This window comes from Lontra canadensis, unplaced genomic scaffold (genome assembly GCF_010015895.1).
Source record: "Lontra canadensis isolate GAN:19392208 unplaced genomic scaffold, GSC_riverotter_1.0 scaffold31, whole genome shotgun sequence".
NCBI lineage: Eukaryota > Metazoa > Chordata > Mammalia > Carnivora > Mustelidae > Lontra > Lontra canadensis.
In genome coordinates, this window is record NW_022631025.1 from 10,695,506 (window position 1) to 10,707,660 (window position 12,155).

Here is a 12,155-nt window from a genome sequence, read left to right on the forward strand (position 1 = left end):
GCATGTGATGGCCTGTCGCTTCACACTTTCTGTGTTAGTGTCCTCTGGCCACCGGGACAAACCTGGGGACTTAGAACAACAGAAAGTTCTCTCCCACAGCTCTGGAGGCCACAGGTCTGAGTCAAGGAGTCTGCAGGGCCACACTCCCCCGGGGCTCTGGGACAGGATCTGTGCCTCTTCCGGCTTCCGGTGGCTCCAAGCACTCCTCGGCGTGGGGCTCCCCCACTCCTGTCTCTGCCTCCTCCCTGACTTGTGTCTGTTGCTGCTCTTCTGTCTCTTAGGCACTTGCCCTTGATTTGGGGCCCATTTTCATAATCCAGGATGATCTTTCCTCAAGATCCCTAATTTAACTGCATCTACATGGCGTCTTTTCTAAATAAGGTCACATTCACAGCATACCTTTTGGGAGGGTTTGCTACCATTCAACCTGCTGAATACCTGATGTTTAAATTGAGTGATTTGTGTTATTTAATCACTTGACTGAGCTAAATCTTGGGGTAGAGAGTCCTGGGTAGCTCCCCCCTGGGGGCCTGATGTTGCTTTCCCAAGGGTCGAGGTAGCCCACGGTCACAGGGCTCCATGATTAGTGACCGGAGGAAGTGGGTTGACGCACATAATTTCTAGATATTCTGGATTCTCTCCTTGGCGCTCTCCATGTGCAGTGCTCTTTCTGTTCTCTGCAGATGATGGACACCGGTGTGCTGTCCAGATCCTCCTTCAAGGAAGGACTTGTCATCTCAGGTGGTGGGATTGTTGTCTTCAAACAGCCTTCAGCCGTCATCCTCTTTGGGTCAGTCTCAGTGTAGAGAGCCACTTGCTGGGGATCATCTATCCTTGGATGGACCGTATCCCTGTGTGACAGAAGGAGCAGTTCATAGTACTTGGCCGTATCAGCCTAACATGAGATAAACTGTGTGGGTCATTTTAACTCCAGTGTAGCCTATGAGGTCAGGAGAGGATTTGTGGGGCCTGCATTGCAATGTCACTTCTCCCTCAGCCCAGTCCTGCCTCCTCCTCCTCCCTTCCACACGTGTGGAGCCCAAGGGCACCCCTAGTAAGCAGCCTGCACCCTAACCTCCAAATCAGAGTCTGCTTCTCAGTGACCCCTTACCACTGTCAAAAGATCATCTGTTCTTCAGATCATGCAGTTGTGTGTGAAATCAACATTTTATTTCAACTAACTTTGTGTTTATGTGTAAGGATGCACATTCCCAGAGGTGGCAATAAGTGATATTGCCTTGAGGTCTTAATTCATATTTAAAATTTTTTAAAGATCTCTTTATGGCTTTGAAGTTTTTCATTTTCCTAAGACTTGGGACATGCAAATGAATCTAAGGCAATCCTAAAACACTGAAATCCTTGGCAAGTACCTGGGAAAAGGAGCACTGGTTTTATAGTTGCTAGAAGCTTGCTTGGTTGAAACTAGTGTTTTGAGGTTTCAGGTGGCTTCCTATCTGTCTTTGAATTTTTAGTTAAGTAATTTGATGAAATCATTAGCTATTTAACATCATCTATGAGCAAGGAATCAAAAAAGAATGTAAGATAAAGGAGACAGGTTACTGTACCAGTTGAGAGACGAGGTTTTTGGAATAAAGCAGATGTGGGTTTAAGTCTTCTCTCTGCCTCTTGCTATCACTGATCTCTGCACCTCAGTCTCCCCATCTGTTAAAGGGGAGCAATAATGATACTGACCTCATAGAGCCCGTATGAAAGTTAAATAAGATTTTCTATATAAAATATTTATAATAGCACAATAAATATTATTCATTATGAGCTACCACCTGAGGCAAAGCATATAAACACACACACCCTAAACAAATTTTAGGTCCTTTGAGTCACTGCTTACAGGAAACTCATGAGATTTGCCCAAACTTATTTCACAAAGGATCCTGGGGCATTTTTCTTATTAGAGAGAAGGTTGTTGAATTTCTAATACTGAAGGTGACCAGGGAATAAAGACCTGAAGGCAGTATGGATGTGAGTCATGTGGATCTCCAGGGAAGAGCATTTCAAGCTGAAGGAACAGCCAGTGCAAATTCTGGAAGGATAGGTACCTGGTGTCTGCAAACGAGCCAAGAGGTCAATGTGGCTGAGGGTGTAAGCAGGACAGATGAGATCAGAGAGATGAGGGGGTGAGGCAGGTCTTGTAGGACCTAGTAGGTCTTTGTGAAGACTGGTTTGTTTGTTTCAGAGATAGAGAGTGAGAGAGAGCACATGCAACTAGGAGGCAGGGCGGACGGAAGAGAAAATCTTAAGCAGACTCCATGCTGAGCATGGGACCCAACACAGGGCTCCATCTCACAACCCTGAGATCATGACCTGAGCCAAAATCAAGAATCAGACGCTTAACCAACTGAGCCATCTGGGTGCCCATGAAGACTGGGTTTTGATTTGCTGATTTGGGAAGCTGTTGCAAGTCGGGAGTCAAGGAATGACATGCCACATGGCCCGATTTCTGTCTTAGAACGATGCCCCTGACATCAGAGCACAGGTGGACAAGGCAGGAGAGTCAGGGACACTGCCCTTAGGATGCTCCTGCAGCCTCCCCAGCTAACGATGGCCATTTAGATGAGGGCGGTCGCCGTGGGCAAGGAGCGTGCTCAGCATCTGCTGTGTTTGGAATCCTAAATGGACAGAGTTTTGTTATGTCTTGAGAGAAAGAAGTCAAGGACAACTTGAAGTGTTTTGTCCTGAGCAAGTGGGGGAGAAAGCTTCCTTTTACTGAGATAAAAACACAAGAGGAGGCAGGCTCAGGGAAGACTCGAAAGTGTTCATGTTGGGACCTGTGAAGTGTGAGGTAGCTATTAAACATCCGAATGCAAATGTTGAGGTGGCCACGAGGGAGAAGAGTTTGGAGTCAGTGAGCAGTCTGGGCTAGAAAGATTAATTTGGGAGTTATCGGTCTATATAGTTGGTGTTACAAACTATGAAGCTGGATGGAATTATGGAGGGGAGAGGAGCTAAAAGGACAGAGCTTGGAGGCGCTCCAGTGTTCAGGGGGCAGATAGACAAAAAGAAACAGCACAGGATATGGAGAAGGAGCTGCCATTGAAGGCCGAGGAAAGCCAGGAGAGGCTGGTAACCAAGTGAAGGCATGTGAACAGGGCTTTGATGGTTGAAGAGGAGTTCATTAGACCAGGTCTCCTCAAAGCATGGTCCCGGACTAGTAGCATCAGCATCTGGAAACCTGACAAGAATGTGCAGAATCTCTGGGACACAACCCACTTCTACCAGATCGGAAACTCTGATGGTGGGACCCTCCAAGGGGTTCTGAAGCACCCTCAAGTTTGAGAACCATTGCCCTAGGAAAAAAATCCCTGCACAAAATCGTAAAGACCATTAAGGAAAAAAAATTCACCCCCACGTCCTTTCTTGTCAGAGAATATTTTTAAAGACCCCCTTAGTGCTCAAAGCACTCACAGTAACCTCCTACCTGACATCACCACCCCCCTCCCCCACATGCCAATTTAGAAAACTACTAATTTATCATGGCTCTTTGGAGAGGAGGAATGCCCCCATTTTACCGGACAGAGGGAATGCTGAGCACCAGGCATGCCAGACATTCCACTGCTAAAAAAAAGTGTGTGGGGGGGTACTCCAGGCTTAGCATTACTGGGCCATGAACGCGCCACTCCTGAGATATAAAGCTTATGTCACCAGTTTCCAAGTTCTCTTCTAGGTTTTCCTAGGAGAATTCCACCCTTTTCCATTCTGGGGAGAAGTTAAAATTAGGGCCAGCCCTTCAGTACTGGTTTGCCAGATGCGGGGAAGCTGTCCCCAGAAATAAGCTGGTTCCCACCGCCGATGGGCGGGGCGGGGCGCCTCCAGTCCCGGCCCATCGGAGGGGCTGCTCAAAGGCCTGCCCCCTCCAAGTGTCTGCAAGGGGTCTGGTCCCAAGCTTTAAAACCCTGAGCCGAGGCGCTGCATCCCGACCTCTCCTCTCCCAGCCAGTCCTTGCTCGTTTTTTCAAAAAGTGTGCAATTGTCTCCTTCCCGCCCAGCCCCATCCTCGCCCGGGACCAGCTGTGCGCCGAGCCGGCTTCACTCGGGACGCTATCTGACCCGCAGCCCGCGCTCCAGTCAAGCACCCCCAGCTTTCCGCGCAGCTTCCCGAGCCGCTCCGCAAAGTTGGGCAGCTCCAAGTGCACGCTCAGCCTCTCGACTTCTCCCTCCCCGCGTCCCCGGCGTCCCCGCTCCGGTTCACCGGAGCCGCGGGTCCCAGCGGGCTGGCAGCTTGCACCCCTTTCCGGTCGTCCTTCTTCCCTGAAGCGCGACCATGCTGCTAAGCGCCGTCCTCTTGGCAATGCAAGGTAAGTGCAAGGACCCAGGGGGACCCCCGGGGGGCGCCCTCGTGACCCGCTCCCGCAGCCCCCGTGCCCGGGCTCGCTGTCCTGGGCCGGGCCATCCGAGGGCGCCTCCGGGTCCTTTTCGATAGCTGCACCCCCTTCCCGAGCCTGGGGTGGCAATGGGGGTGGTCGTAGGGCTGTGCATTGGCAGTGCCGGGGAGAGGAAGCGGGTAGTAATGCCTCCTTCTCCAGCCATTCCCGCGTGCATGCCTCTCACTTTAACCTAGGGCCCCCTTCCCCCCTCCCCCGCCCCGGGCGCCCCGAGTTGGTGCAGACGCTCCCAGCCCTATCCCGAACTGAAATTCGTCTTGTGCCCGCAGCCCTGCAGCTTGCTGGTGCTCTGGACCTGCCCGCCGGGTCCTGCGCCTTTGAAGAAAACACCTGTGGCTTTGATTCGGTATACGCCTTCCTGCCCTGGATTTTAAACGAGGAAGGTAAGGTTGCCCCGGGCACAGGGGCCCGGAGGTGAACTTTCCTCCTTGCTGGTTGGCCTTTTCTCAAGGGCTATGTTATCTTGGAGTTAAATCCCCTCCGGAGGAAAAGCGTGAGTCATGGATCCTCCTTCCAACCCTCAACTGCGCTGCACACATGGCCGGGGAGGACAAGGAGGGGGGGCCCAGGGCGTCCTTTGTTTACCTGACCTGCGGGGCGGGGGCGGGGACGGAGAAGCTCTGAGAATGTCTGCCCTCCCCCACCCCCAGCACTTCCTAAAGTCAGGGAGAAAGGGGACGCTGCTAGTGATTGTCACCCACCAGCTGCGTGCAGAGGGCACGTCATCAGCCCCTCTTCTTACTCAGTAGAATCTTCAGGAGCTGGGCAAGTCCGGTGGGGGCTAGTTTCCACCCCGCACGGCAGAAGGGGTTCCCAGTTCTGCCAACGACCTGAGTGCTAAGCCCTCGTGTTTATGTCACGCCTAAGTGTGCTGTCGTGTGACTCCATCCTCTTGCTGCCCACGTATCTGTCATCCAGCACTTGGCAAAGGAGGAAACCAAGTCCCTGACTGTGCGCCTGAGGTCACTGGGCTGGCGGGTGGTGGTGACTGTCTCACCACTACATACTGTTTGGGTTCTGGTGACAGTTTAAATGTGGGTCTTTAGATGTTTCTTCTTACCCTTCATTATATGGTAAAAAAAAACAAGCAGTTCTCAGCGCCCAATAGCAGTCCCAGGGAGCCCCTTCTTTCCTTTCCCTCACTCTGTTTTTAGAAGCTTGGTGCCCCAGGCCATTTGGACTGGGGAATAGCCTTTTAAAAATGCTGTAGCCTAGAGGAGCTTGGCTAACCTCCTTCCCCTCTGAGTTGTCCTCAGTCTCCAAGGCATCCCAGTGGGCTCCCTGGAGGAGGGCGGAGCCCAGAACCCCTGCTCAGCCTGGAGGACCTCTCACCACAGTCTGCTCTGCCCCACACTTCTGTTGGGCTGCATGTGCACTAGCTTCTCGGCCCCTCACACGTGGGTGACGGTAGCCCCATTTACAAAGGAGGGCATCACAGTCTCAGAATGTTTGAATGTCTGGCCCCTGACACACAGTGTCACTCAGCCCCTGGCTCGGGGCTGCCTGGCTAAGGGGAAGCCACGGGCAGGAGCAAGCTCAGTAGCAGCCTTTATTGCCAACAGTTGCCAGGTCTTTACTATGGACAGTTTTCTTGGGGAACGCTGGGGGGAAAGCGGTTCCTGATTTATTATCTGAGGGATTCCCTACCCTGCCAATGGCCTTAGGAAGGTCCCTGTCATTTTGCCACCCCCACTCTTTCCCTGCTCCTGCTGTGGGTGAAGCATTTTGAGAGACCACCCCCCACGGGCCATGGGGCGGGCTTCGGAGAGCGTTATTCTCTAGCCCTGTGCTTGGCAGACTTGGGAGTTACCTGGTGTTCGAGTTAAAGACACAGGTTGTTGGGCCCTGCCTCCCGAGTGTCACATTCAGTGGGTCTGGGATGGGACCTGAGAATGCGCATTTCAAACCAGTCCCTATATGTGGCTGCTGCTGCTGGTCTGGAGACCATGTTTGAGAATCACTGACCACAGTGCACATTCACACACACACACACACACACACACACACACACACATCCCCCAGCGCTAGGGGACCTGAGCAGGGCTGGACTGGGAAGAAAGAGCCACTTAGGTGACCCTGAGAGTGAAAACCTCTTTTAATCTTATTCCCTACACACTTCTCCTGCCTCACCCTGGTCCTGGCCCCAAAGAAAGGAAATCAACATCACCCTTCATCCAGGAGTCTCAGTCTCTGAGCCCCCGCCCCCCAGCATGGTGGCACTCCCAGGCTGCTCCTGGGTCGGGGGACGTGCCACAGCCCGCCCGAGCTCCCTGCCTTCCAGACTTCCAGACTTCCAGACCCACAGGAAGCGCTGGGCTGCACCTCTGCCCCAGAGTGGCAGTTAACCAGTGCCCCTTCTGGGAAAACAGGAAGATGATTGTAGGAAAAGGTGATTATGGCTTAATATTATAATGGGAGCACTGTTGCTTTCCTTTTTGCTTGCTTTCTAACTTCTAACGGCCACTGCTTTCTGGCTCAGGATCAGGACTACTGCCTTGGCTGGGGAAAGTTAATTCATTCTTTGAGCACTCCAGGCAGAAGAGGCCAGGTTGGTCTCGGTCCCTCTCATACAGTGTTTTTCAAAGGCCAGAACTTGGACATAAGCAAGTGCCCTCCAGAGGGGCAGTGAGGTGTGTGCCAGCTGCTCTGGGTGCATGCTGAGAGGCCAACACGAAGAATTTCCGTTATAAACCCATTTCCACGTTGGTAAATTAAAGATGATAAAATCATCACAGGCGGCAGGCAGTTGGGCAAGCTGTTCCCAAGCCTCTCTACACATTTCCCTCACCTTGCTGCAGAAACCTTCTGAAACTGGTTCCTTCCTCCTCTGTGTGTCTGATCCACCATAGAAAGTTGTAGGTTTCAGAGACTTTTGCTCACGAGTATTGGAATACAGATGGCACTTTCTCTATTAGGTTAACATGCCCGTGGAGAGAACAATGCTACAGACCAGTGCAGGGACTTAAGTAGGGGAACAGATCTGCAAATTAGAATTTCATCACAGGAAAATCAAATCTGGGGGTAGTTACATAGGTCCCCTTCTTGAAAGGTCTCCTCAGCTGCCCCAAATTATATTTGAGGTCCACTTCTTGGTTTATGCAGAGTATCAGGTCTCTAACAATCTCCATTTTCAATTCCAGTATCTATAGCTTATAGCCATCTTGAAATACGCTTGATCTCCACTGGGCACAGGATGGTTGAGCTGTGACCAGTGACGTTTGCTTAGGCTATGTACCAGAGTGGAGGGTGCCCCTAGAAACAGGGGGTGACATGTGACCGGGAGCAGCAACCCAGCCCCTTCTGCTTTCTAGATTTGCCAACAGTGGCCCAGTTGAATATTTTATCTCCTCTGATTTGTCATGGGAAGTGAGATTATGTTAGACTCAAATTTGAATTCACTTCTAAATTTTAGGTTTGAATGAAATCCGGGAAACAAGAGGTCCATTGAATCCTATGAAAATCTTCTTTATTCTTTCATTCATCCTCAGAAAAACCCTTGTTTATCCATTCACAGTTCAGAGACTATGGGAAGCCCTTTGGGCAGTAGTCCTCAGGTGAGATCAAGACTGTGGGTTCCATTTCCCCAGTGCCAGCTGTGGGGGCAGAGGCCCTTGGGCTGAGAACTCTTGGAGCCCATTAAGTTGACCTTATAGTGGAAGAGTCACCATCAGATGAGTCATCGGGTGACTTGGCTCCTCTCTTTAAGTTTTGGACACCTTAGCCTGGCACCTTCAACCTGACTCTATATGGAAGCTGTTGGAGGAACCAAAGAAGGGAGGGAGGTAAAAACCCAATGCAGGTAGTAGTCCTTAATTGGCAGCTTGGCACACGAAAGCCACCTGGAAGAGGAAGATAAATACAGAAACATGTCCGGTGACTGGGCAGGAACCAAGGACATTCAAAACACTTGTGGTAGAGAATGTGGTTTTTTGTACAACGGTGGGGGCTGGGGTTTGAGAAATTGCCTAATACAGAAGAGTCCGGATGGTATTTGTACCTTGGAGCGAGTGATGCTATCTGAGGCAGGAAGGCTGGCTATGAGGTTTGGCACAATGAGGGGGTGAAGTGGGGGACATGGTGGGGAGAGCTGAAATCACATACATATGTCTTTCTGAACCCCCTTTCTTTATCCAAACCCATTCCTTCTCTCTCGAAGACACTTTCAGTTACTTGGCCACCTGAGTTTTGGTTCTGTGCTCTGTCTTGAAACTGGTATTTCAGCTAGAGCCAAAAGTCTGGCTGGGATCCCAGGTGACCTTCCTGGAAGAGGGGGAACAGTCTTCCCTACTTGTGAATTATAGCTCCTTTCTTGACTCTGGGGGATTGATCACCTTAGCATCCCACCCTGAGGTCACAAGTTCATCAGGCAGTTCCTGCCCCCATGGCTGGCTTTGGAAGTGGTTCAGTGCAAACTCCTCATTTTATGGAGGAGCACGTGGGGGCCCAGACAGGCTGGCAGTCATGGTCATGAACCAAGGCAGTGCAGCCTGGGGCGGGGCCTTGTGTCTGGCTCTCCTCTTACCCTTTGCTCCAGCTTTGCTGCCCCTCTCCTAACATCCCTGTCTCCATGGGTCCTGGACCCTGAGGCTTTGCTGTATTAATTATAAAATGTTGGAAAGTCTCTATCAGAGAATTAATTATATTTCATACATATGGTAGAAAACGAATTTCAAAGGTACATGCTTTGGGTCTACCAAACCCACAGACCACGATGTTTTACACCACACTGCGTATTGACTCACTCTTTCAGATGTGTCAGTATCCTACCTGCCTGCAATCTTTAGCATATAGAAAAGGGCCTGGCACATAGTAGATGCTCAATAAATATTTGTTGAATGGATGAGTTTGCTGTATCTAGTATTAGATGATTAAAAAGCCCTTATCCATTTTCATGTGTGCTTCTGGTTCATTCTGCCCCCTTAAAGATAAGTATCTGTCTGATGGATGGCATAAAGTCTTTAGGAGACCCCTAGCCAAGTGGATCTCCCATCCCCTAAGCTTTTGGGCTGGGCTTTACCCCTTGGCCTCCCTATCAATCAGTTTGGGTTCTTGGGTTCTCTTACCTTGCCCCTCCACTTGGGATTTAACCTCCCTGGGCTGGTTATATCTGCCTACCCCTCCCTGCCTTGATCGACTTTTTTGGACAGAGGCTCTGTCTGGCCAACCCCCTTCCTGTCAAAGCCAACACCGCATCTGGGATTTTCCCTACTCAAATTAGAGTCACCCAATAGGAAGTGGCTACCCTGCTCCTGCCCTTATCCCCCACAAGACACCTAAGGAGTTTTAGGATGCTTCCCTTCTCATAATTGTGCAAGTCAGCTGTGGTTACCATATGCTGGGAGAAAAAATTAGATAATAATTTTGATTATGAGTTGCCCACAAGAAAATGCAGACTGCCTAGTGTGGCACTCAGAGCCTCTTGTGATTTGCCCCAGATTATAAATCTGCTCTTTCCTCCCATGAATCCCCAATGTGCTGTTCATCATCATGCCATTTACTTTCTTGCCTTTTGCTCTATCTGCACTGTTCTCCACATCCGTATTCTGCTTTTGATTCCCTGCTCCATCTGGGCCTATTGAAATCCTACCCTTACCCATGCCTGAAGGTCCAGCTCTTTCTTGAAACATTCCCTGAGTTTCTCTGGCAGATGAACATCTCCCTTCCCCTGGCCCTCTTCACTCCCCGCCATGTGTCTCCTCATTAACAACTCCTTGTCAGGTCCCCACGCCTTCACTTGGCCAGGGTGTTACATCTTTGAGAACAGGGATCACATCCTCCCCACAATACCTGACAAACAACATGTGGTATCAGCAAACACTTAGAATTTAATCAATCTCTAAAACCCTTATTGAGAATGATAGGAGAGAGACAGGGGGAGAGAGAGAACCTTTGACATTTTCCCCTGTAGTAAAAGAAGTTGTGTTAATACTCCTTCCTGCCATAGGACTTCAAAGACTTTTGGAAGCTGGTGTTGTCATTTCCAAGTATAACGGGGAAGCAGTGTCTTAGCTTGCCTGACCCACAGGTGGTCTGTTCCATCTCGGACATTGCAAGGAACAAATCACCCTTGCATCATTGGCTCATCAGGGCTACCTGAGTCCTTGATCCTCTGCCATCACAAACAAGCACAATGCAACCTTGGGAGGGAGGCTGCTTGGTCTGTAAAGTATTTTTAGCAAAAGATTATTAGACTTTGAGCTAGCTTTTGGAAGCTGTTTTTTCTAAGGAACTCAAGTGTAAGCCACCAGCAGTAGCCACCTTGATGGATAAAAGCAGGTAGAGATATTTGTCTGCTCTTAGAGGAGGCCCTTGCATATGGCTGTTGCTAATGAGAAAACCAAAGGATTGAGCTTGTGATTGATTTGGTGAGATCCGTCAGAATATTTGCCTTCTCTACTTTGTGTGAATGTTATTGGTGTTTGGAGGGGATTCTGAGGCTAAGAATAAGACAATAAAACAAAATGTACTATAACTTCATAGTATCATGGATGAATCATACATTTTACAGAAACCGCATCTAAGGATATTCATTCTACTAATGCACATTTGAGTAACTAAAATCCATCAGGAATTATATTAGTAGTTGGCGTACACAGAGGACTGGGGATACATACACGGTCGTGGTCATGGTCCCTGCCCTTGGCAGCCATAGACCCATAGGAGGGAACACAAATCTATAATTATGGTAGAGAGCAAACAGAATTATACATTAGTCAAGTATCTTCACTGCAAAAAGGCTAGGTTGGCTATTTAAACAAAAAAGGAATTTATTGGAAAGTTACCGGCTTTCTGAATCATCAGGAAGTCTAGAGAGCTATGTTTGGACAAGAATAAAGAGATATGAAGTGTAGTCAAGACCCTTCTGGAGGAACCATTTGTGTGACTTCATTACTGGCCTGCTGGTCCTGCCTGTCCTGTGGAGTGTGAGTCCTGATGTGGCCGGCTGTCCAGTCTAGTAGTTGTGAGGAGACTTGATTTGAGGGAAATAAGATTGGCAATGGGGAGGCTGATTAGGGGACAGGCCAGTGGTCCAGCTGAGAGATGATGAGGGCTTGAAGTGGGACAGTGGTAGTAAGAATGAAAGGGAGTAAATTAAACACCAGAAAGGAGACTCAGTTGACAGGACTTGATGATTGAGGAGGCTGGGAATGATGAGTCAGAGGGAGAGTGACTCCTGGCTTCGAGTTGCGCAGCTGTTTGGCCGTGCCCACAGTTGAGGGGTTTCAAGAGTGGTATCACGGTAGGGCAGGAGATGTGTTCCGTTCTGAGTTGCATGGGAAACAGCCAGGTGGAGGTTACTGATGCCAGAATTGGAAGGTCAGGTGCAGTCTGGGCGGGACTGCGGGAGAAGACAGTGGTTGAAACCTTGAGCAGGAATAAGATCACCCAAGGAGAAAGTACAAAGTGGTTAACAACAGCAGGCTGAGGGCGGGGCCTAAACTCGCTGTGAGGATTAGCCATCTGAAGGGGGTGGTGGAAGGGGAGGCACAGGGGGAATCAGGCACATGTGAAGAGAATTAGGGAAGTACCGTCACAAATGCGGAAGCAGTTGGGAGTTTCAGAAGGAGCATGTGACCAACGGGGCCCAGGGCAGCCCCGAGGTGTGTGTTGCAGACTTGTCTGTTGAAATCAACATATTCATGGAGTTTCCATGGAACGAGGAGGACAGGACCAGAACACCATGGTGGAAGTGTGAAGGGGAAATGTCAAGAGCAGGGAAATCTCAGCAAAGAAATTTGGGTGTTCTTCCTTTCTTAGA

General features: G+C 49.9%; 1 protein-coding gene across 2 annotated transcripts in view; it reads left to right on the plus strand.

Annotated features, from left to right (window-relative positions):
* Positions 1-3,729: 3,729 nt before the first annotated feature.
* MAMDC2 (MAM domain containing 2) overlaps positions 3,730-12,155 on the plus strand; it is a 142,482-nt gene continuing 134,056 nt past the window's right edge. Inside the window, exons 1-2 of one of the 2 annotated variants that reach the window (XM_032866592.1) lie at positions 3,730-4,309; positions 4,666-4,779. In XM_032866592.1, coding sequence (XP_032722483.1) covers positions 4,276-4,309; positions 4,666-4,779 — 148 coding nt within the window. In that variant the 5' untranslated portion in view covers positions 3,730-4,275. The remainder of the gene's footprint in view (positions 4,310-4,665; positions 4,780-12,155) is intronic. The other variant, XM_032866591.1, reaches the window with a different exon arrangement.